Source organism: Rhinatrema bivittatum, chromosome 4 (genome assembly GCF_901001135.1).
Source record: "Rhinatrema bivittatum chromosome 4, aRhiBiv1.1, whole genome shotgun sequence".
NCBI lineage: Eukaryota > Metazoa > Chordata > Amphibia > Gymnophiona > Rhinatrematidae > Rhinatrema > Rhinatrema bivittatum.
Window position 1 is genome coordinate 101266256 of NC_042618.1, and position 24844 is coordinate 101291099.

Consider the following 24844-nt stretch of genomic DNA (forward strand, 5'->3'; position numbering starts at 1 on the left):
CTTAAGCCCTCTATGAGTTACAGATGTGTGAGGCATGAATCTGGGAAATGTAGTCTCGTCTCGGGCTAAGGGAAATGTCTTGCAGCGGGGGAGGGAGTCCTACGGATTGGCTGCGTTTTTTTGTACGGTCTGAAATAGGCCTACGGATTGGCTGAGCTGCTGCGGGTAGCCCGGGTGTGAAGTCCAAACCCCAGCAACAGGCGACAAAAAAAATTCCCAAACCCAATTCTGTTTAAAATAAGGTGTTTGTAATTACAGGATGTCTGCCTGCCTGCTTCAGATGGGGACTGGAGCGGATAGGCTCTCCCTGCGTGCCACCCCCGAGTGTAGAGCTCTAATTGGCTGCAATTTTTGGGAAGGCGTGGAGTGAGTGGCAGGCCAATGGTTAGTCTTAGCTGACGGGCGTGCTGCAAGGCACCAGCGGTGATTGGTTGGGGGTGGGAGCTACTGGCCGATTTTCCCTGAAGTTTGCAAGGATGGTGGTGCTGCTCAGGAAAGCGATCGCTGCCACTCTAAGGAGCCATCGGTGGCTCTTGCTAGGGACGCAGAGGAGGTGCGCGGGGTCCGGGGTGCTGGTAGATGACGTGATAAACGGGTTGAGCGATGAGCAGAAGCAGGTGAGGTGCAGACTGAGTGACTGTAAGCAGGTGACCCTGGGACTGGGGGCGCCTTCCCTTGGCCCCTATTCAGCGAATCTGCAGCATCTGCCACTTAACTCTTTTTCTCCTCCCGCAAAATGGAAGTATTTGCGAGATTTGATGTTTTCTGGGAAGACAAGACTTCCGAATTTTGGCATTGCTAATTCTTAAAACAGTGGTAGTGGCCTACCAGGAGGGAGGGACTCGTCAAGGCCTTTGGGCGCCAGGCTGTAGGGAGGGTGCTGACGGCCGCTCAAGTCCATACCTAGAAGCAGCAGGGAGCTCTGGTGTGTTTAGCACGGAATCCCCTTCCTTTCCCCGCTTGCCCTGTTGACTGCGTTTTAGCGTTGCTTTTTTTTCTTTTCTTTGACTGCTGACTGCAGCCAATGATAGCGGGCAGGAGGTGGGGTAACAGACGATGGCTGAGCAGGCCCGCAAAACAGCATGGGACTGCCTAGAATTTAAGCACTGGTTCCTGTTTGCACACCCTCTCCTTGAGGGAGCAGGAGACGAGCACGGTCGCAGAGGGAATCGGCAATTCTAGCTACTGCCAGGAGGCGGATAGAAGCCACTGGACACGCCAGCAGCGGACATAGCTTTTCTGTTCCGTAGAGCTGGGAGGGAAGGGGAGCTGCTGCTGAGGGCTATTAGCGCTGGGATATGGGAAATAATGCTGGGCAATGAGAGCGAGGCCCAGGTTCCAAAACTGAGAAGACTAGTTGGGCTGCGGTGGAGAAAGAGGGGTGTGGAGGCCACTGCAACCTTGGGCTGGGCTGGGGGACGGCGAGAGAGGGGTGTTTGTGGGTGGGGACAAACTGGTTCTGGGTAGGAGTGAGGAGAAAGAGAGGGGTGTTTGGGGCCAGGGCAAATGTTCTCTTTGATTACGTGGCAGGGCACCTCATATTTTGCTGCTACGGTTGCTTTTTCTCCAGTTTCTCAGGGTTATACAAGCTTTTTTTTGCTCATTCTTTTGTGGCAAGTCTTGGATTTTCTCTTAGTTTTTTAAGAAATGGCTCTCTGATATCTTTCTATTTTGTACTGTATAGAAAAAGAATTCTATTTGTTGCTGTTTGTCCCACATTGCATTATATGCAGAATCTGGCTTCTTGGGGGGGATCTTTCCTCTCCCCTCCTAGGCAATGTGGGAGTGGGTGGGGAGAGGCTGGAGCAAACAGATTTGCACCGATTTATGATCCCAGATCTAGGCTGAGTGCTGGAGGAGGGAGGAGATATTCGACAGCACAAGTCGTAAAGAGGTGGTAAATGCTGAATGGGGGATTAATGTGACCCAGACTGGCTATTGTTAGAGACTCAAACAAGTACCTGGCAGATTCCTAAATTAGATCTATTTCTTATTACTCCCAGAGATAGCAATTGTTTTCCTTAGTCTTCCTGGCTTATGAACTTTTCTATCAAGAACTGGTTCAAACCTATTTTAAAGACTGTTATGCTAGTTGCCTTGATCACAGCCTCTGGCAGCAGATTCCACAGCTTGATTGTGTGCTGATTGAAAAAGTACTTTTTAAGATTTGTTTTAAATCTGTTGGTTGTTTTCAGGGAGTGTTTGAGTATTATTTGAAAGGGTAAACATTCTTTATCTGTTCTACCCCCTCATGATTTTATAAACTTCTATCATGTCCACTCTCAGCTGTCTTTTTTTCAAGCTGAACAGCCCTAACCGGGGTAGCCTCTCATCCAGGCCGATACAGTAAAAATCGCGGGAGAGCAGGCGAGCACCCAGGCCACTCTCCTGTCTGCGCGATTCAGAAAAAAAAATTATTCAAATTAGGGCCCGCGGTAAAAAGAGGCACTAGGGACACTAGCACATTCCTAGCGCCTCTTTTTTGACAGGAGCAGCAGTTGTCAGCGAGTTTGACAGCCGACACTCAATTTTGCCGGCGTCGGTTCTCAAACCCGCTGACAGCCACAGGTTCGGAAACCGGACGCCAGCAAAATTGAGCATCCGGTTTTTGAGCCGCGGGCCTATTTAAAATCTTTTTAAAATTATTTTTAACTTTTGGGACCTCCGACTTAATATTGCCATGATATTAAGTTGGAGGGTGCACAGAAAAGCAGTTTTTACTGCTTTTCTGTGCACTTTCCTGGTGCCGGCAGAAATTAACGCCTACCTTTGGGTAGGCGCTAATTACTGAAAGTAAAATGTGCGGCTTGGCTGCAGATCTTAGTGGATCGCGCGGGAATAACTAATAGGGCCATCAACATGCATTTGCATGTTGCGGGTGCTATTAGTTTCGGGGGGTTGGACGCCAGCAGCTCCCACCCCATACTGAATAAGGGGTAAAGCTAGCGCATCCAAACGGATGCACTAGTACTTTATAGGCCTGATCATAAGGGAGCCATTCCATTCCCTTGATTATTTTTGGTGGTGGTTCTGTGCAAGAAATGCAGTGTAACTTATGGTAATTTACATATTTAAGACTGTTTTATTGAAAGAGAACAGCATAAATTTGACATACATGACTAAAGCATGCCAAACAAAGCACACACGCATGCTCTCTCACACATACAGGCTCTTAATCATATTTACATACTTGCTGTGTCTCATAAACAAAAGATGTCAATCACACAGACACACAAGGCCTTGCTCTCATACACACACATGCTCATGTGTTCTCTCACCCACACTCACTTAACATTCATGCTGTCTCAAACACATATGCTCACTCTCTCTCTCCCCCCCCCCCCCCCCCCCCCAGCAGAACTGGTGGCGGCAACAGCCTTCTCCTCTTCAAGCCTCGAGAAAGGGGTCCCATCACCCATGGGTGCTGATGTTCCTCTCTTTGCTCTAGGCCAATGCTGTCCGCACTTGTAAATTACCATGATCTATTCTTCCCAATTGTGCAGCAGCTGTACATCACTTCTTCCCATCCCTGCGGCCTGGAAGAGGAGACCATGCTACTAATGCCGCCGACTCTAGCTATCCTGCCGCGTTCACCCCGAGCTATCAGAATTTCAAGCCCTGGTGGAAGAAGAGTGTGCATCTTGCTGGGATAAAGGGGAGCAGCTAGACCAATAGGGGACCGGGAAGAGTGGCGACACACACTGGCTGAGAACTGCTGTTATAGAGGTCTATAAAATGAGTGGAATAGAATGGGTAAATGTAAATCAGTTATTTACTCTCAGAAAATACAAAGACTAGGAATTAGTAAGCAGCACATTCAAAACAAATAGGAGAAAATACTTTCATTCAGTGCACAATTCAGCGTTGGAATTGAGTGCTGCAAGATGTGGTTAAGGCACTTAGTAGCCGAGTTTAAGCAAGGTTTTGAAAAGTTCCTGGAGAAGCCAATAAATGGTTATTAACCAAGTAGTCTAAGGAATAGCCACTACTTATCACAAGATGGGATCTATTTACTGTTTGGGATCATGCCAGATACCTGTGACCTGTATTGGCCACTGTTGGAAACAGGATACTGGGCCTGATGGACCCTCGGTCTGACCCAGTATGGCAGGTCTTATGTTCTTATGATACCTGTTTTATGGGAAGGTGTGGCTCTCCTTTTAAATTGGAGCTGCTGAGTTGCAAAGCAGCAACCACAAGCTGCTGTTCAGCTGTCGCTGGGGATGGAGAAACAAGAAAGGAGTCAGTACTCCAAGGCTGTGAGCATCATGGTTTTGCAGCCAGAGTGCCATGAGATTAAGGCAGCAGGACCCTACTACTGCAGATGTTTTTCAATGAAATACTTAACATGAGAGCCTGAGAACAGCATTGAATCTTTATGAAAGAGGCTGCTATTAAGGCAAAGGTTTTCCCCTGGGAGTTGAGTGTGTGGCATACTGGGCCTTCTCTTGATGCTGTTTTGTGGTGGTCATCTGGAGGTTTTGTAATGTGATGGTTGTGGTTTGTGCAGGCCAATTTTAATAATTCTTATTAAATTAATACGCAGCATAAAACTGAGCATTCCTTGTTTTTTGTTTTTTTTTTTGGGGGGTGGGGAACTCAACTTCTGTTTTTCAGAGGCAGAAACCTGTACTGGAAAAAAACCCTAAAATCCACCTTGTCTGAGTACTGTTACACTATTGATTGTGAAGTATCTAGTTCTGCCTCGCGGTGAGCAGTCTGAGTGCTCTCGGAGGGAAGCTGAACGTGAGAGGTTTCTTTTGCCTCTCGTTTTGAGGGAATTCCCCCGCCCCCTCCATTACCTCTTTCTCCAATGTTTTTTTTTTTCTATCTTCACGCCCAACCTCTAGGATAGCAGTAACCGAGCAGGGTTTTCCATATTTTGTTAACCAGCTGGAGGGTGGGAATCTTTTTTTTATTTGGACCTTGTCAGCCTTCACCCTAGAAGTAGAAGGGATCCCCATCGCAGCGAGCATGGGAAAGCTTTCACCCCGGAGGCTGTTCTCAACAGTCTAGTCAGTTTATTTCTTTTCTGGGGATTTGTATTAGTGTGAATTTCTATGCCTTTAATTTCTAATTAGAAGTGCGTGGAGGCAGCACTGGGAAAGCAGCTTAAATGCATTGGCCCCTGGGTACTGGAGACCTTGTTTGGGAACAGATCGACCTGCACATTTCGTTTATTTTCATTTTTAATAAAATGTATTCATCGCTTCACTGTGATGGCCGAAGCGATTTACAATAAAAAAAATACCAGTATGTAAAATACACACACATAAATCGCTAAAATAAACTATATACATAAATATACCCTCTAGTCAAGAGACATGCTACAACTTCTGGCAGTAACATCATATATTAAGATGGAAATATGAGTTGGTCAGTAATCCTGGAAAGCCTGCGGCAAAAGAACCTTAAGTGCAGTTCTGAATGATTTACTGCAGAGATTTAGCATTAAGTCAACAGGCAAAGAGTTCCAAGGAGAAGGTACTGCCATCAAAAAGGCCGACACTCTTGTAGATGACAAGAGAGCAGATCTGGCACGTCGAGCAACCCCTGCAGGGATGACGAGACGTGTGATAGACTTTCAACAAAGCTTTGGCCCAAGGATGTGTATCTGAATTTAGCAGTTTAGATATAATCATGCCCACTTTATAGGCAATTCGTTATTCATTTGGAAGCCATTTTAAACCTACAAGCACAGGAGTTATATGTTGATAATGCTTCGTATTTGGGATTAAATGAGCAGCTGCATTTAACAATAATTGTAAAGGATGTACAGTGGAATATGGTAAACAAAGTTCCCTGTACATACCCGGATCAGTCCAGATAGTGGGTTGAGCCTCCTGTACAGCAGATGGAGACAGAGAAAAACTGAAAGGGTATCCTATATCAGGACAGTGCCACCCTGCGGTAAACCAAGGTAAAGACTATTGCAGTAGCCAGTAACAGGCAAGAGAACTGCTTGTACAACCGTTTGAAAGTCAGAAGCAAAAAGTGTTTTAAACCAGCAACAACTCGAAGCTTGAAAAAAAAAAAATCCAGATTTCACCACAGATTTAATCTGAGGTTTGAAAGAAAGATGAGTCAATCAATATTCCTAGACTTTTAATAGTGTCTGAAATGTTGAAAGATGAATTTCTAATGGATATGGGGGGATAAAATGTCAAATAATGTGATCGTTTAATCACCATAAATTCTGTTTTAGATATATTCAGCGATAGCCTATTATGGTGTAACCATTGTTGGATAGAAGATAAGCAGACGTGCAGGTGTTCCATGGACTCATTCCAAATAGCACATAAACGAATGAAAAAGTGTAATTATCTGCGTAGATTTTGTAACTGTCACAGATGCAAGCAATTTGGAGATCGGAGCCAAACAGAACTGCTGATAAAACAGAGCCCTGTGGTACCCCAGTGTTCATAGTAGTTTGTGAATATTCATTATTGCATTTTACTTGAATTGGTTGATTTTCTTAAGAATGAAGTGAACCAGTCTAATACTTTTCCAGAAATGCCACATTCTCCTCCCCTCGTCATTCTTTGTGTTGGGTAATCCAGAGTTTCTAGTATTTAGCAAACAGTAACATTTTTCTTCTACAGGTTCGAGATTAAGGGGAAAGTCATGGAAACTTCCTTATTTGCTTTGTGCCTTATCTGGCTGCGTGGTGCTGAATAGCGACGTCTTCGTAGTACTAATTCATGAAATCATATACCTGTAGTTCTAGTCGTAGGTTCCAAAGTCTGCACCTTTTTGAATATTGTATCCAAAGTAAATTTAGTACTGCTGCCTTTAATGTGACAGAAACCTGAAGAATCATCTGACTTCACCCTAAAGCTGAGGGCCACCGAGGATCATCCAGCGTTAGAGAGGCATCCAAAACTGTGGCGGGCATGGCCTGCGGTTTTTGAAAAATTGCCAGTGGGTACAAAGGACTCATATTCTGCAATTGCTTTTTTTTTTTTTGGAAGAGAAATATTTGCTGGAAAACAGCCCGTGTAGATTAGAAAATTAAATGCACGTAGATTTTATTTTTAAAATGCACTGTGGCCTCCCTTCCTCACCAGGAACACCTCTTGGTCCTGCTATAAGTGCACATGAGGTTCCACAGCATGAGCACTTTCAGCTGCACTGAGTATTTTAGCACAGTTGTCAGACTGCCAGTTTACTCGAGTAAATCGGTTGCTTCTTATCTGGGTAAATGGCTTTGAAAATTGTTCTCGCAAAGGCCTTCTGTATGTAACCAATTAACTAAGACTAGTCCCAGTATAACCTAGCCAGACTGCAATGTCTTGTGCAACCTCACCCAGGGTTGGAAGGCAGGTGTAACCACGCCCATTCGTTAATTCATCCGGTGTGGGACCGCATATTGGTAGTGGATGCTTGCATTGCAGTCTTGGGCTAGACAAAGCCACATGCCCAATGCATGGTCATAGCAGGAGGCCTTACTGCAGAGCTGTAGCCACAGCAGTGTGAATCTTACATGGTTGAGCCCACTGGGTAACTGGGGTTTTTTTTAATGTCATGTGTGGTCCTTGTATGTACCATTGCTTTAGAAATGTACATTCAATGTAATACTTTGATACATTTGTGATTGTATGCACTTACCAAAAGTCTATTGTAACTAATATTGACCAGTAAATTGTCTGCCACACATTTCGTCTTCGTTACATTTTATGACTGTACAGATAGTTAACCTGTTGCTCAGCTTTGTACAAAAGGACAGGCCCATTCTTAAAATTTAAAAACAGCTATTGAAGAACAAACGGGCCGATGCACTACGGGCACACACAAAACAGGCGCTCATGAGTGAGAGGTAGCTTTCCTAACGTGCGCCCGTCCACCTCCCCGGCCGCGCAGTGCAGTAGGCTAATGAGCTGCTGCATTAAACAGGAAACGCTAGGGGAAACTGCGTCCCTAGTGCCTCCTCGGCATCGGGCTCCCAGGAGAAAGCGGCTGTGCGCAGGCTAGGAAAATGGATGGTCGTAAATTGAGCGTCTGTTTTCTGAACCTGATTGCCGTTGACTTTTTTTTTTTTTTGCATGTTGCTGTGCTTTCACAATGATATTAAATTGGAGGAACCACAGAAAAGCAGTATATCTTCTGCTTTTCTGTTCAACTTTTGGGGCTCCTGAAGACTTAACACCAGCTCCGGGGCTAGCGTTAATTTTTGAGGGTTAAAATGTGCGCAATAGGCGCACTTATTTTTTTTACATCGGGGTACTAGCTAATAGCCTCATCAGCATGGTATTTACACGTGAGGAGCGCTATTAGCTATGTGCTGGTTTGGACGTGTGTTTTGAACACCCTCATCCCCTTGTATCAGGGGTTATGGACATGTATTAACCAGTGCGCTAGCCTGAGCGCACGATATTGCATCGACGTGAAAGTCTTTGGATTGTGTTATGGATGATTAAGGCCTTCTTTGAATGCTTAACATTGCCTTTTTCACCCTTAGTTCAGTTATTTCCTTGCTTCAGTGAGCCAGCTGCCACTGCAGGCCCAGCTCACTGCTGGCTTCTGCAACGAAGGACTACAGTTTAGTGAATCCTGATCTGTCATGGACTGCTCCACTGGCTTGTGCTGACAGATAATGAGCTTTAAACGCTAATGGCAAATCTCATTATGACCACTAGGTGGTAGCTTAACACAGACCAAATACTATGCATACAGCACAGTAACCCACCAGGAAGTCTTGGTCCTCTTCTGGGATCTTCCAGCAATAAATTTGAGTTCTCATTTATGGGGGCCCTTCAACTTTGTTTCCCCATCAGATACCCCTGTAGCACTTCCATTTATTGCCACTGTCATGAAGGAGTTGTGTAATGGTATTGTACTGTTTTGGGGCACATGCCTCTGCCTCACAACCCTTACACTACCTGAACCTAAGTGCAATTCACCTTTAAAAGTTTGACCCTGTGTGAGTGTGGAGGCAGACTTGCTGCACCTTGGTCATGACAGTAGGACCATTTAATTCTGACCAATTGTAATTCAAAGAGAGCCATCTCTATCCTCTGTCCAAGCTGCTGGATACAGCTGGGGCCACACTGAAGCCTCCCACAAGTTATTGCACTGTAACACATCCCTCACTTTTACTCCATGTATTACTGTTGCAATTCATATTTATTTTTTCAAAATTTTCCTTTACTAATTATATCTTCTAGCCGCTAAGAAATATTGTCTTATAGCAGATTTGAGCATGGGGGTCACTTTGCCTAAATGAGAGAGATTACAGAAATACCCAGCCCATCTTCGAGAGTGCGGGTAACAAGTTTTTTAAAAATAAAACCAGGAAGTAGGATGAGGGAGGGAGGGAATTTTGGATGGCATTAAGAAAGAAACAGTATTAGAAAAGAGAAAAACTGGACCTCAGTTTCTAGGTAGAAACAGTAACTGTAAAAGAAAGCAGTTTTCCCATATTCACAACATGAGACAAGGACTTTAGTACATGTGGCCTTGCGTATGAAACCATAAAACAATTGAAGAATAGAGAGAAGTAATTTTATTTTTTCATGGTGGTTTGATCACAATAGGTGCACATCATTTCCCTCAAAGACTAAAAATGTAAGAACTAAAATAAAGTAGACAAAATATAAGGAATACGACGAGTGAGGTTATCAAATTTGCAGATGATACAAAATTATTCAGAGTAGTTAAATCACAAGCAGACTGTGATACCTTGCAAGACTGGAAGATTGGGCATCTAAATGGCAGATGAAATTTAATGTGGACAAGTGCAAGGTGTTGCATATAGGGAAAAATAACCCTTGCTGTAGTTACTCGATGTTAGGGTCCATATTAGGAGCTACCACCCAAGAAAAAGATCTAGGCATCATAGTGGATAATACTTTAAAATCGTCAGCTCAGTGTGCTGCAGCAGTCAAAAAAGCAAACAGAATGTTAGGAATTATTAGGAAGGGAATGGGTAATAGAACGGAAAATGTCATAATGCCTCTGTATCGCTCCATGGTGAGACCGCACCTTGAATACTGTGTACAGTTCTGGTCGCCGCATCTCAAAAAAGATATAGTTGCAATGGAGAAGGTACAGAGAAGGGCAACCAAAATGATAAAGGGGATGGAAGAGGTTAGGGCTGTTCAGCTTGGAGAAGAGACAGCTGAGGGGGGATATGATAGAGGTCTTTAAGATCATGAGAGGTCTTGAACGAGTAGATGTGACTCGGTTATTTACACTTTCGAATAATAGAAGGACTAGGGGGCATTCCATGAAATTAGTCTTAAATGTGCTACTTGCTAATCTGAGAAAATTCTTTTTCACTCAACGCACAATAAAGCTCTGGAATTTGTTGCCAGAGAAGGTGGTTAGTGCGGTTATTTATTTATTTATTTAAAACATTTATATACAGTTTCACCAAATACATGAAATGACCAAAACGGTTTACAATATTTTTCCAAAGTAAATTAAAATTGGCTATAAACTAACTCCCCAACTAATTTAAAATAAATTAAAAGAAAAGGTAAAAATTATAATGGAATAAAAATTACATTAAACTCAGGATCAATTTTCAACGAAAAAATTAAATAGAATAACTTTAACCATTAATTTATAAACAAGATAAAGAACAATAATAATCCAAAAACCTATTAAAGCATAAAAGATTGAGCATAGATAGCATTTAGAAACCAAAGAGGTCTAACCTTCGATGGGATCTAAATTTCCAAAGGCTTCTTTAGAAACGTGTGTTTTTAAAGCTTTTTTGTTCTGAATTTGTCTCAAAGGTTCAGGTAAGGCATTCCACATTAAAGGCCCTGCAACAGAGAATGCCCTTTGCCTGGTGACATTTAAGGCGGTCTTTTTTATTGCTGGAACTTCCAGCAGATTTTTTCCTGCTGACCTGAGATCCCTAGATGGTTTATACATTTGTAGTTCCGAACAGAGCCAAACGGAATCGATACTATTTAGTAGTGAGTGAATCAGTGTTAAAATTTTTAATTTTATTCTATATTTAACCGGGAGCCAGTGCAACTTCTGTAATGTGGGAGAGAGATGTTGTCTCATAGGTGTTGCTGTTAAAAGTCTAGCCGCAGAATTTTGAATGAGCTGGAGAGGTCTGATGGCAGAATCCGGCAACCCCAGATATAATCCATTACAATAATCCAGCCCAGAAAGAACCAGGGCTTGTAGAATCGATCTGAAATCATTGATAAATAGAAGAGGCCGTAATCGTTTTAATACATGTAATTTAAAAAAGGAATTCTTTACAACCTTCGAAATGTGTTGAGAAAGGGACAAACTTGAATCTATCCACACTCCCAAGCTCCGAGCGATTTTTAGTGATTTGGATAGTTTCTTTACCCAACGTAATATTTTCAGGGGGGGGTATTTATAGGATTTCTGTTTTCTTTTTGTTTCGTTTCAGCCGGTTATGCGCCATCCATTTTTCTATGACAGAAATATATAACTGTACCAAGCAGTTAGTGTAGCTGGGTTCAAAAAAGGTTTGGATAAGTTCTTGGAGGAGAAGTCCATTATCAGCTATTAATCAATTTTACTTAGGGAATAGCCACTGCTATTAATTGCATCAGTAGCATGGGATCTTCTTGGTGTTTGGGTAATTGCCAGGTTCTTATGGCCTGGTTTTGGCCTCTGTTGGAAACAGGATGCTAGGCTTGATGGATCCTTGGTCTGACTCAGCATGGCAATTTCTTATGTTCTTATAAAAGGATACTTTAGGGATAAGACCAGTGAAGGAAACAACTGAAGCAGGACCCAGGCAATCAGATGGTTAGACCTCTGCTTTCCCAGTTGTGCAAGATATTTTGAAGGATCTAAATAGTACACCTTTAAAAAGAAAACCCTACATCTGTTTGCGTTGGCATTCTGATAAGCCATTAATCCAAATGCAGCAGAGACTTCAGTGGAGCTCTTGTGGTTGGAGATGGCAAAACAGGCACGCGCTTTCCATTATGGCCAAAACTATTAAGAAATATTTTTAGAAAATGTAGAGAATTGTAGGACCTGGCCCCCCAGGTATGTGGGGTATACAGCTATAAAAATTGATATTCTGAGGATTGGAGGTAGCGTGGGTATTAAGTGTAAATCCTTACATTATTTCCAGTGGAAATATGAACATTTCAGACACGTGGAGCCCAAAGTCTCTGCTAGCTCCCTGTGTAGATAGGAGGCCAGGAAGTATTTTGCAGTGGATATTGTAGTGAATGTTGCTGCTGTGTAACAAAGTGACTGGGTTACTCCAGTGGTATTCCTGCATAAACCCGGCCTGCTGGCCACTAGGCAAAGGTGCTGGAAAAGATCATGGAAGAAATACCACATTATTTGGTTTAGTACTCCATTGTGATTGCTGTTCCCAGTCTTAAAGGATAACTGGCTAAACTGTACAAACCCTAAACTTCAGTCCTCCCTCCCTATGTTTTGTTTTTCTTACCTCATTGGCTATAATTATCAGGATGCAAAGATGCTCTCCCTCCCAACTATTGTTTTCTTGTAGGTAATACAGGAAAGCCAGGATGCTGAACTCTGGACCTCTCAGTGCAGTCTGTAGCAGCAGGGTAGGAGGCTAAAGAAACTGCATTAAGCAGGGTCTGTCCCAATGGTCCCGTGTCGGCACCAGATCCAGTTCCGGGTCCGGTTTCTGATTGTTGCATGGAAGGGGGCGTTGGAATACTGTGGAAGCAGCAGCGGCCCCTATAGAGAGAGAATCTTGGCTGTCGATCTAGAGCTTTACCCTCCGAACTGTACAAAGCAGACAAACATAACAGACTGGTACGGGGCTCCGAAGGAAAATCGACTGTATGCGCTATCCAGGCTGGTGGTGTACATGGAAAGCAAAGCATCTTCAAATAAACTATACTAGTATCGAAGAAACCTGTCTGCTTAGCCAACTCAAAAAAAAAAAAAAAATCATCTCTGCTAAGATGTTCCCTACAAGTTGCTGCTTTTTTTTTTCCTGCCAGCGCTAGCCCACTAGAGGTTTAGCAGGCGGTTAGAGAGCAGCAGGGTGTAAAATTATAAGCCACACGATGACAAGAGGGAAGAACGGAGTTGAAATGCAGCTGCAGAGAGCGCGGCTGCTGAGCTCGCTAGTTGGCGTAGGCCTGCTGGTTAAAGCATTCATTCTGAAGTGAAGAACGGTGCCTCGCACATAGTACTGAAAATCTCCGGAAACTGGTGGAATCGGGGTTTTTTTTTTCTTCTCTGCGTTGTGGCTCTATATATCAGAAAATTGGCTGACTGGCAAGGTTTAAACATCATGTGCTGCCCAGCTAGTCCTGATGAGCTTAACTATCCTTCATTCTGCTTTTAGGAGGTTAGTAATGTTAGATTTGCTGTTTTCAGTGATCTGGCCTTAGGTGAGAAGGGAGGGCAGTTATTAAGTTCAATGACATGGGACTAGGGTAAGGTATGATGAACCTGCCATAGAGGATTCAATGTTGACTTTTTTTGGTTGGTTGGTTGTTTTTTCTGTTTAACAGCTCAGACAGACCATGTATAAATTTTGCCAGGAGCACTTGGAACCAAAGGCTCAACAGATTGACCAGGATAATGAGTTCAAAGATTTGAAGGTGAGTCCCTGTTCTGCATTGTGTACATGGATGTTTCTCTGTGGGTAAGTAGGATGAGCCAGCCCATGTACATGGGCGATACCATGAGAAGGCAACGATCCGATTCTTCTTCCATAGCTGTAGAAAATCCCAGAAGACTTTATCTTTCACGATCTCCCCTCTCTGCCATGGCTGCACAGGCCCTTTTGGTCTTATAATAATTGCTTAATGAAGCCAACTCCGAAAGGGGAGGTGTGAAGATGGATGAGGATGCTCATCCTGCTGTCCACAGAGGATGAGCAGATTAGCAACTTTAATTTTCTCCCGCAGACAGGCTGATTGAGTCAGCCACACAAGAGAGAATCCCTAGTTAAGGGCTGTCTTCATTAGGGAAAAGTGGATGAGGCAAAGGGCCTTTGTAACTTCATTCTTCCTTGTAGTTTGTATTTTCTTTTTAAGATGACCATATGAAAACACAGGCCCTTGGGAAGGGGAGGGTGGAGTTGCACTTCACCCCTCAGAGACCCTGTGCTTCCGTTGGGAGTCGATGTCTAAGCAACAATGGGAAGTGTATGTGTGTGTAGACAGAAGTCCATGTCATCTTGCACATCTCCTCAATCGAAGCCAGTTTTACATGTGCAACGGATGCAGCCATGGCTCACCCCCTTCCCCTCTTTTTTTTTTTTTTTTTTTTAACATCCTTATTCATCTCCCCCACCTAATAAATCCTTTATAATTAGTCAAACTATTCCATTAACTTTCCTTTTTAGCCAGGACCCACCGACTGCAGATTCATCCAGAATTTAGTGTTCATGCTTCCTGAGTCTGACCAATATGTGTGTCGTCCCCCGCCTTCCGTAGCTGTAAACACTGTCTCCATAGCATTCCTCGGCCCAGCCAGTCGTGGGAATCCACCCCGATCTCCGGCGTGGCAGCGGGCCTTGGGTGGGCGCTTTGATTGTTCTGTTTTGTGTTTTGTAGGCCTTTTGGAAGAAGCTGGGAGACTTGGGAGTGCTGGGAATCACAGCTCCTGGTGAGTCTGCATTTTCCGCTCATACCTAACGTTCCTCGATCTCTCTCTTCCTTCTCGTTCTTGTGATAACTTCTTCCTCCCTGGAGACCTGGACACTGCAACCACAGACTTCATTCTTCGTGTTGACGGGAGTGCTTTGTGTTACGCTTTGCATAGTCCTTATTCTGCTCGTGTAGATGTTCAGTTTTTGTAAAGCTTTTTTTTTTTTTTCATAAAGAAAGCATCGTGTAAATAGGTTAGAGACCAATAAAATGTGGGACCAGCAAACCTCCCCCCCATCACTCTGGTGTGGGGGAGACAGTGTAGGCAATTGTATTAATTACCCTGTCTGGGGGCTCCTTGTGCCTGCTTTGCCCTTTCTTTGCCTGGAGTAAGAGAGTCCTTTTTATGAAACAATATACTTGAAAGTCCAGAAGTAAAAACGGCCCTGATTCCTTCATGTCAGATTCTCTCTTTATTATTTTGCTTTTATATATGTACAGAGTATCCCTGTATTGACTTGTCTGTGTTTTCAATACATTAACAAAGGCACTGCCCATGCAACAGGTAAGGGAGACGCGGGTGCAGCCAGAAACGAGAATCGACTTGGGTAAGGGATAGATGCAAGTAATGCCTTCCAGAGGGAAGCTCTAATTGAATGCAGAAGTGAAGGGACTCGAGGTGGGGAAAAGCTGCTGCCTTCTAAATGGATTACAGAAGAGCAAGACGAAACTTAGGCTGTACAGTCTTTTTCTGCGTTATTTCTATCTAGTCTGGCCATCTGCCCAACTAATTTAGCTTTACAGTTCCCATCACTCCCTCAGAGCCTCTGTTTATCCCGTGCTTTCTTGAATTCAGATCCTGTTTTTGTCTCTACCATCTCCATTGAGAGGTTGCTCCAAGTATCCACCACTCTCTCTGTAAAGAAATATTTCCTACAATTCCTCTGGAGTCTGCTCCTTTTTTTCACTCGTTGCATGACCCTTCATTCTAGAGGTATTTAAATGTCTCTATCATATCTTCCCTATCTCACCTGTCCTTTAGTTTAGGGTGTACATGTTTAGATCTTTGTCTGACCCCATATACTTTAGAATGAAGACCACTGACCATTTTAGTAGCCACTCTTTGGACCGACTCCAACAGTTTGGTTTTTTTTTTATCCTTTTCAAGGTGTGGTCTCCAGATTTGTACACAGTATTCCAAATAAGGTCTCACCAGGGACTTATACATGGACAATATCACCTCCCTCTTTCTGCTGACCATTCTTCTCCTTATGCAGTCAAGCATCTTTCTGACTTTTTCGCCACCTTCAGATCACCCCCAGAGTCCCATTCTTCTTTCATGCTTAGAATTACACCTCAATATTGTACACTCCCGTAGGATTTTCATCCTAAATACATAACTGTGTGCATTTTTCAGCATTTGAATCTTAGCTGCCAGACCCTAGACCTCAAGCTTTGCTATTTATTTATTTATTTATTTATTTATTTATTTATTTTTAATTTTTATATACCGAGGTTCTTGTATCAGATACAAATCACTCCGGTTTACATAAAACAGTGAGATGCCCAAAAGGGAGGGGCTTTACATATAACTATAAAACAACGTACAAATTGAACATGGCATAGAAATAGTTACAAGAAAAGGAAAAACTTTTGAACTCAATATCATATTATAGTGACAAATAACAATGGGTATCATAGTTTTGAAAAATAAACTAAAATAAAATAAGTAAAAGTAATACAATAATGCACAGTATATACAATAAAGTATAAATTAATTATATGAGTGTGGTCACTTTCAATATTCCAATGCAAATCGTATATTAACCCACTTAATCCACAGGATCTATGCTCTCTTCATTCTTTTGATTACCATTAATAAAGAATCATCAGTTGAACTACTTAGTCTCCTATGATCCATAAAACGCCTTCCATTCCACCGTTTCGTTAAGCCCTCGGGGGTACACAGTGTTCCATTGGCATATATATTTTTGCTCAATGTTTCTTAATATGCCAGTTATATCACCTTGCTGGTGTACTTGGCACTGTGTAGCCATTTTGCCATAGTCAATCCACCGCAAGGTAGCAAAATTGGTGGACTCAGCACAATTGAACCCATGATTGAATCCAGCATGGTAACCATATGGAAACGTGATCAAGAATTCTCCAGCCTCTTGGGTGATCCGGTCAAAAGGGATGCTGTATTTCTTCAGAATTGAGGGCGAAATCAGTGTCATCTTATGCCGAAGAAAAGCATCACATCCTTGGGAACTTCCGGGAAAAAATCCTTTTGCCAGGCATTCTAGACGTTTACCATGCTCTGGAGGGATTGCATACCAGGATTTGGGTTCCCCAAAGTGCAGGTAATTGATGCTATACAGATCCATGTCCTCCGTATGCCAGGCAAATGTAGTCTTCCACATGTCGAAGTACAGGTAAGGGGTATTTACCCCTTCAATGATGATCCCGCACTCATGTTCCACCATGTCCAGGAGAGTATTCAGATTTCCAATGTTCCACAGATTCACGTCAGAGTCGTACAATGAGCCACTGATGTCTGCTCCATAAATTGGAGACACAAATGTCAGATTCTTCCAATATTTACGTTCCAGGTCCTCAAAATCTTGGTGGCGTGGAGTACAATACTTCTCACTGTTTGCCAAGCGCCGGTAATCTCCCACAGTCATGGGCTTCTTCTGTATGTTATACTGGGTGAACAAGCGAGACTGTCCAGTCACCACCTGTTGGATGGGTAGAGCTCTTCTCATAGTTTCCACACCTTCCTGGCTGTGTACCTTGTTGCAGACTTTGGTAAAGTCAGCAAAAAGACAAACCTTTCCTGACAATCCTTCCGCAGTGTCAATCAAAAAAAAAAAATGTTGAAAAAGAACTGGTTCAAAAAACAAATCCCTGAGGCATATCGCTAGTAATGCCCATCTCCTCTGAGTGAACTCCATTCAACATTACCCTTTGCCACTTCCCATTCAACCAAATTTTAACTCCATCAGTCACTCTAATGCCCATGCCAAGGGCACTCAATTTATTTAAGGTTACTAAATAGAACCGTGTCAAAGGCCTTACTGAAATCCAAGTACTATGCATCTTGTGCTCTCCCTTGATCCAACTCTGTCCATCCAATCAAAGAAATTTGATCAGCTTTGTTTGACAAGATGTACCTCTGGTGTCCTTAGTGAGAGTTAGGGAAGGCAGGGAGGAGCTCATTGTCAAGGTGAGAGATGATCAGGGCATATATCTGAGTGTTGATGGGGGAAGGGGAGGGTGAAATTTGGGTATATTATGGAAGATGTGATGAAATATGTTTTAAAAAAAATCAGATGCCATTAAGAGTGAGGGAAAAGTAAAATATGACTTAAGAGTAATATGCCAGGAATATAATATAATACTCTTCAGAGCCCGCTTTCCGTGCTTTTTATTGCATCGGCCCCACTGTGTTTCTTTCTTAATGCTATCCAGAATTCCCTCCCTCCCTCATCCTACTTCCTGGTTTTATTTAAAAAAACTTGTGACCCGCACTCTCAAAGATGGGCTGGGTATTTCTGTAATCTCTCTCATTTAGGAAAAGTGACCCCATGCTCAAATCTACTATAAGACAATATTTCTTAGCGGCTAGATATAATTAGTAAAAGAAAATTTTGAAAAAATAATAAATATGAATTGCAACAGTAATACATGGAGTAAAAGTGATGGATGTGCTACAGTGCAATAACTTGTAGGAGGCTTCAGTGTGGCCCCAGCTGTATCCAGCAGCTTGGACAGAGGCTAGAGATGGCTCTCTTTGAGTTACAATTGGTCAGAATTAAATGGTCCTAGTGTCATGATCAAGGTGCAGCAAGTCTGCCTCCACACTCACACAGGGTCAATTGTGCGTGCACTGTGGTGACGTAAGGTTCAGTTTCTGACATTACATATATTGGTCATCTGTGTGGATATGAGACAGAAACTTGGGATTGGATGGATGGGGAATAAGTTGAGGACAGAGAAAGTTACCATGTTACAAGCATGGGTCCAGCATTTGAAACCAAAAGACTGAAAGGGACTGCCCAGTGAATGATCATAGAGATGACAGGAGTGCTCCTGAATCCGACTGCTGTCCAATTTTCAGACTGGGGAAATGGCTATAAGGAGGATTTGTTGAACATGATATGGCAGAGAGAGAACCAAAGGAACATACCGGTACTTTCAAAATCCATGAGTGTGGCAGATGTTAAGAAGTAAAGAGTGGATTACTGGTCTCGAAGACAGAAGATGGGTTAGTGAGGTTGAGATGAAGCTCTGAGACTGGGCCAGAAAGAGAGCATTTGCTGTTGTGAAGGTTGCATCAAGTGAATGTACAGGATGGAGTTCAGATTGGATGGAGAGGAAGTAGAGTGTCTTCATAATTTGTGAAGTTGTCCATTTACTGCATTTTAGCTGTTCTAAGTCTTGCACTTCAGGGAATGAAATCTGCTTCAGTCCTTTTTTATTTATTGGTGTAATTTTGTCTTTATTACAGACTTTTAGAACCCAATTTTCCAAACTGTCTGCATGCTTAAGTGAATGTGCAGAGGTTGATGCTGGTATTTTATAAGCTGAGTGACGGGAGCTGCACCGTTTATAAAATTCCATGTGTTTCTGCCCTGAAAGTTCACCCATTCGTTTCAGTAGGTGTGATGATTTGCCATGCAGGAACACACACACACGCTCTCTACCAAGTTTATAAAAACATCCGTGTATGTTTTACACGTGTAATAATTGTGGCAATTCACGCACAATCCACAATTAAAAGCGAAGATAGGGGTTTTATATGCTTGAAAATAATTGCGTGTGTATTTGGAATTGGCAGTTTGCCGATACCTCCATCGGACAGACATTCACCGGTTCACTTAGACCACCCACCCACCCACAAACGTCAGACCAGTCCGATTTTCAGCTGCACAAACCAGTGGGTGTAAAAGTGGTAGCCACACTTACCACTTATAAAATAGCAACTCGCCTGTTTTTTTATGAATCATGCTCCGGGCCGCCCCCTTTTCCCCTCTACAGACTCGAGAAGCTTATAAAATATCATGTGTATGCATATGTGCTAAACTTATGCATGAAAGCCCACAAATCTCTGTGACCATTACCTGCTTAAAAGAGTACAAGCAGTATCATTTCAGCTGACTTTCCAGGTCTCAAACAGTAATGATTTTTTTTTTCAATTGTTTTTAAATATCTATATTAACAAGTTCTGTTAGAAACAATTCAAATTAGAAGCATAATACAACTATTTCCTCCCCTTCCCCCCAGGCCAAACAATAATATACAGACCAATCAAATCAAATACACATCGAGATTAAAAATAGCACTCTTTGCTAGGCTGTGTTACACTATTTAAAAAAACACAAAAAAAACCCCTCTCAATAAAATTTGACCAAGAGGAGAAGAGTGTAACCTGGGTCCCTTTCCGGGTTATCAGTAAGCCCTGGGTATCAAGTGTCAAATAGATCTAGTGCAGGATGATAGTGGGGAGGTTTAATTTTAAATGCAGCCCCTCCTTCTGTGGGGTCTGGCATGAGCATCCCTCTAGTGAGGTTTTAGAAGCAGGGCTCTGGCTACAGCTAAGAGAGGCAGTCCCTTGAGTTGTGAACAGTGTTCAGAGGTAGATGGGAACTTAGTGTTTTGTTATTTTACAGGCCCAGCCAGAGGAGTTGAGCACACTCTGTTTGGTGGTCCTGGCCAGGATCGGGAGGGGTTTTGCCTGTCCAGTACACAACCTGTCTGGTGGGAATCCTCCCTCTGGGTACTTCTTTTGAAATTTGAACCTTCTAAGTGGCAGGAGCCTTGCTGGAACTTGTCCAGCTCTTAGGCCCAGGGAACGGGGGGGGGGAGGCCTGGGCAGGATAGGAAAGACCTGCCCCTGCCCCCCCCCCCTAATATCCTCAGTGAGGTTGGGGGTGTCAGTGACCTGCTGTAAGGGTATGCTCCGGTGATATTTTTAATTTTACTAAAGATTTCTTTCAAGACCCAGGAGGAAGTTGTGACTGCCCTTCCTTCCTGACTGGAGCACCAAGAGCCCTGCTCCGGGGGGGACCCGAGGACAACAACAAAGGACTGTATTAGTGCGGCAGGCTGAGTCCTCTAACGCGAGTGAAAGCGAAGGCTATTGCCAGAAGAGACACCCTGGGGAGGGAGGGAGAGAGTTTATCTCTCTGGGCAGAGACTGACACTTTGTAACTTTGCCAGTTGGAGGGGTGTTCCTGCCCAGCTTAAGGACACCTTATACACCTGGGGACTCTGTTTTTTTCCAAGCTCCGGAGGGTAGACCTTCCCCTGGCTCTGGCAGCCGATACTGCTACACAGACTGAGGGGAGGCGATTGTAAAAAGAACATTCTGTGGTGCTGTGAATCAGTGTTTGTGCCAATTGCACTTATTTGCGACAGTAAAGATGTTTGGACACTAACACAGCGGCTCCAGTGACTTTATATTGGCACCTTCATCACACGCCTGGACACATCCCTGTCCCTCCCCAGGAACCTAACAAAGGACACGTGGAGCCTTGGGAGTAATCTCCCCGCCCACTCAGCCAAGAATCCAGGCCCTGAAAAGAAGAGACTGCGACAGGCAGCCTGGGAAGGTACCAGCCCCGAAGAGAAACAACAGATTCTTCTATGGCCTCATCGGATAGCAGTCCCCACCCAGGGATGGGGTTACAAAAGGAAGAAATAGATCCAAATGTGGTCAACATAAGCATTCTTATCACATTGCTTAAATTGTAGTCTATGTTTTTATATATGGTCAGTAGGCTTATACTCTGTCTAAGATGAAGATGTTGTTTTGTTGGCACTTGCAGTGCTTAGACTCTCCTCTCCTGATATCCTGATTTTTATGCCAGCACACACAATGTGAAGGTCCACGCAACAAAAAATGAACAAAATAGGTGAAACCTGGTAACAATACATTTTTGCAACCTGAATACGAGGCTGTTGGGGGAAAGTCTCATTGCTACATTAGGACTTTGTTTGGTTAAAATTGGAAAACCCTGATGGAGAAATTTGATTTTTTTTTTTTTTTGTGGTTTTAACTCAAATAAGGCCTTTCTTGAGGTACTCAATAACATCTGGCTGCTGTGAGTCAGGAAGAGGCAGCGACTCGATTATTGTAACTCACTCCTCCTAGGCTTACCGAAAAACTCCATCCACCCTCTCCAAATACTACAAAACACAGCTGCCCGGATCCTCACTAACTCGTGCAGAAACGAACACATAACACCCGTACTAAAGGAACTACATTGGCTCCCAATTTCTTCCTGAATCCAATATAAGACCCTCTCTATCATACATAAGGCACTCCACAATCCTGAGATGAATTGGTTCAACGATTCATTGATTCTCCATGAGTCAAATAAACCTACCAGACACCAATACCTCGCTACCATTCATACTCCCTCCCCCAAAAACACCAATCTGGCCTCCACAAGAGCACGTGCGCTCTCCGTAGCTGGCCCTGCCCTTTGGAATACAATGCCAGTTGAGCTACGCCAGGAGGACTGCCAAAAAATGTTCAAGCAGAAACTTAAGACGTGACTTTCCACAAAAGCTTACACCTAACACTACCCAGCTTATACCTAACATCACCCAGTCATCTCCCAGTCTATTCACCCTTCACCCAACATCTTTACTCCCCCTCCCTACATCTTTACTCCCCCTCTGTCCTTTTCCTTAAAGCTCTTCCTTAATTCTGTTTCCGTGAAATATGTTCACCATTCCCATTCACCTCTTTGAGTTGATTTCCACGTCTCATGTTCAATCCTCCCTAATCCTGCAGTATAATGGAAGCAATCTTGCAAGTAACTGATAACCTCATTCTCAATATAATTGAAGAATTCTTATTAGTACTTGTAGTGCAATGTATATAGTATCTGCAATGTATATAGGTCACAATGCAACTTAAGTGTAGTTTATAATGCATATAATTTCTCGCCTGTTTTATGTCAAACGCCATCTTATGCGTAGTTTACTGTTTTACTGTTAACCGATGTGATATCATTGATGAATGTCGGTATATAAAACCAATAAATAAATAACATCGGTACAGGCTAGAGGGAGCCCAAGCACCACTAGCGCAAGAAATAAAAATGGGACTGCGGGAAGCAGTGAGCCAGCAAGGAGCGTAAAACCTCCTGGCCCAAGAGGAGGCCTGCTGGAGAGGCAAAGCAGAAGGAGAGAGGGAAGAGGAAGGGAGTTTTCATAAGTTCCGCCACCCCTCAGACACATTTACCCCACTTACCTTGTCCAAGCATTACACGTGGCTTTGTTTGACTTCAGTTAGGCAGGGAGAGCAGTTTCTTAATTTTCAAAACATTTATTTTCAGAGTAATTGAAGAAAACTTATGAAACTTACTGTGAATGGTGACACGACATTAAGAATTCTGCACAAACAATAAGTGGGGTTTGGTGTTTTTTTTTTGTGTAACTTCTGGTTTAAATAGTGTTAAAAAAAAAAAAGGATAGTGCTTCTATCAGGATGCAGAGTTAAGGGACAAGGTGTGTAGCTTGATGGCTTATATCTTTGTGTCTCTCTGGCTGAGAGCAGGCAGGGTCCCAAGGTACCCTTGGTTCAGAGGAGACCAACAGGAGAAAACATACTTTTAAGTTGGGAAGTGCAGGTAAGGGGGAAGCAACCAGAATGGCCAGATGTAGTTCTTATGGTCCGAGATTACAAGTAAAGACCTGAGTGACCGATACTGCCGCAGGTCAGCAGATGGCAGCATGACACACAGATTGTGTGGAAGAACCCCCAACCCCCCCCCCCCCATGCTGCACCCACACCCCACAATGCCTTACTATCTGGTTTTGACTTTTTTAAAAATTAAACACTAGAATAGATGTCTTGCAAATGATTTATAGAAACAATTTGTGAAGCAAGGTTTTTGCAAGAAATTGATTTACACCTTATTAAATGGAATCTACCTAAAAAGTGCCACAAATAACACTTTTTGTCACGAAAACATTGATAAATGCCTACTTTTGATACCTACCTGAAACATCGAACCCCCCCCCCTACATTTTCAGTTTATAAATCCCCAGAAGTCCTACATGCAATGTTCTTGTGTAAACGTCCTGCAGCTTGCCTTTGCTAACAAAGCCATGAGCATAAAAGAATATTTAGCTCAAGAAGAGAGCTAGTGGCATCATAGTTAAAATAACGAGCGGGTTGCCAGGAGATCCGGGTTCAAGTCCCAGTTTCTCCCATTGATCTCCCTGTGACTTTGAGTAAGTTGCTTTTATATTCTGTTGCCTCAGATGCAACCTAGGGGTATATTTACTGTATGAATGTTTCTTTGATCAAGCAGGTTATAAATGTTGCTTAAGTTAAATATTTACTGAAGGCTTGTTCTCACTCTGTGTCTCTAGGCTGGAATTATATTTGGCGAGGCAGACATTCCCCAAAAAAAAAAAAAAGTGAGCACCTATTTTCAGCTGAACTAAGGATTCTTCTAAGATTTTTTTTTTTTTTCCAGCTGAAAATTCACCTAAATTTTGAAGCCAAAAAGTTAGGCTCCTAAATTGTAGATCTGCTGTTTATTTGCTTAGATGTGGTGCCTAGTGCTGAAAATCGAATTATTTTTCCTCTGCCCTAGCACTACCCCCATAGCTCCCTCACCTTCTTAGGTGCCTAGTGAAAACTAGAAGCCGAAATTTAGGGCATCAGCCCTAGTAAATTTTCAAAAGGGCCAATTTAGGAGCCTAACTCACAAAATTAGGCACCTACACCTTTGAAAATACACCTAAAAAAAACCCAACTTAAGCACCAATCAAAATGTTTAGGAGCCAGGTTTCCTTGTTTTTGTTTGGCTTTTTTTTTCTCCTATTTTGCTCCTTTTTTTTTTTTTTTTTTTCCTTTTCTGAACTTTAGTGCTGGGTGCCCTGGCTCATTTTCCAGTTCGTGTGTGTGTGTGGGTGTGTAAAATTATATAACTATGCGTGAGAGATGCTTAATAAGTAGGGACTTTAGATTGCAAATTGTTTGGCCCAAGAGCTTGTTCCAGTTCATAATGTGCTGTGAAGAGCTCTATGAATGATTAAATAAATAAAATCAGTGAAGGAGTTACATAGAGATGGAGTTTTTATAAATCTCATGAGATGTTTTAAGGAAAGAGAAAACTTAAGCAATCCCCCACAAATTGTGAGATTCTCTTTATGATGGTCTTTGTTGTCATGCCACATCTTTGCCTGTCACAAAATATATGAAAACCCTATACCTTCTGTGGCAAAGCTTGAATATTGTTTTATATCATAAATCGGGTGATGCATGGTTTGTTGTG

General features: G+C 42.9%; 2 protein-coding genes across 2 annotated transcripts in view; one reads left to right on the top strand and one right to left on the bottom strand.

Moving 5' to 3' along the window:
- Nucleotides 1-442: 442 nt before the first annotated feature.
- Nucleotides 443-24844, top strand: part of IVD (isovaleryl-CoA dehydrogenase) — a 53205-nt gene continuing 28803 nt past the window's right edge. Inside the window, exons 1-3 of the mRNA XM_029598539.1 lie at nucleotides 443-617; nucleotides 13455-13544; nucleotides 14505-14556. Of these exons, the coding sequence (XP_029454399.1) occupies nucleotides 477-617; nucleotides 13455-13544; nucleotides 14505-14556 (283 nt within the window). The 5' untranslated portion in view covers nucleotides 443-476. The remainder of the gene's footprint in view (nucleotides 618-13454; nucleotides 13545-14504; nucleotides 14557-24844) is intronic.
- LOC115089266 (lysine-specific demethylase 4B-like) lies at nucleotides 16448-17305 on the bottom strand. The gene has a single exon (XM_029597392.1). The coding sequence runs from the start codon at nucleotides 17303-17305 to the stop codon at nucleotides 16448-16450; it is 858 nt and encodes a 285-aa protein (XP_029453252.1).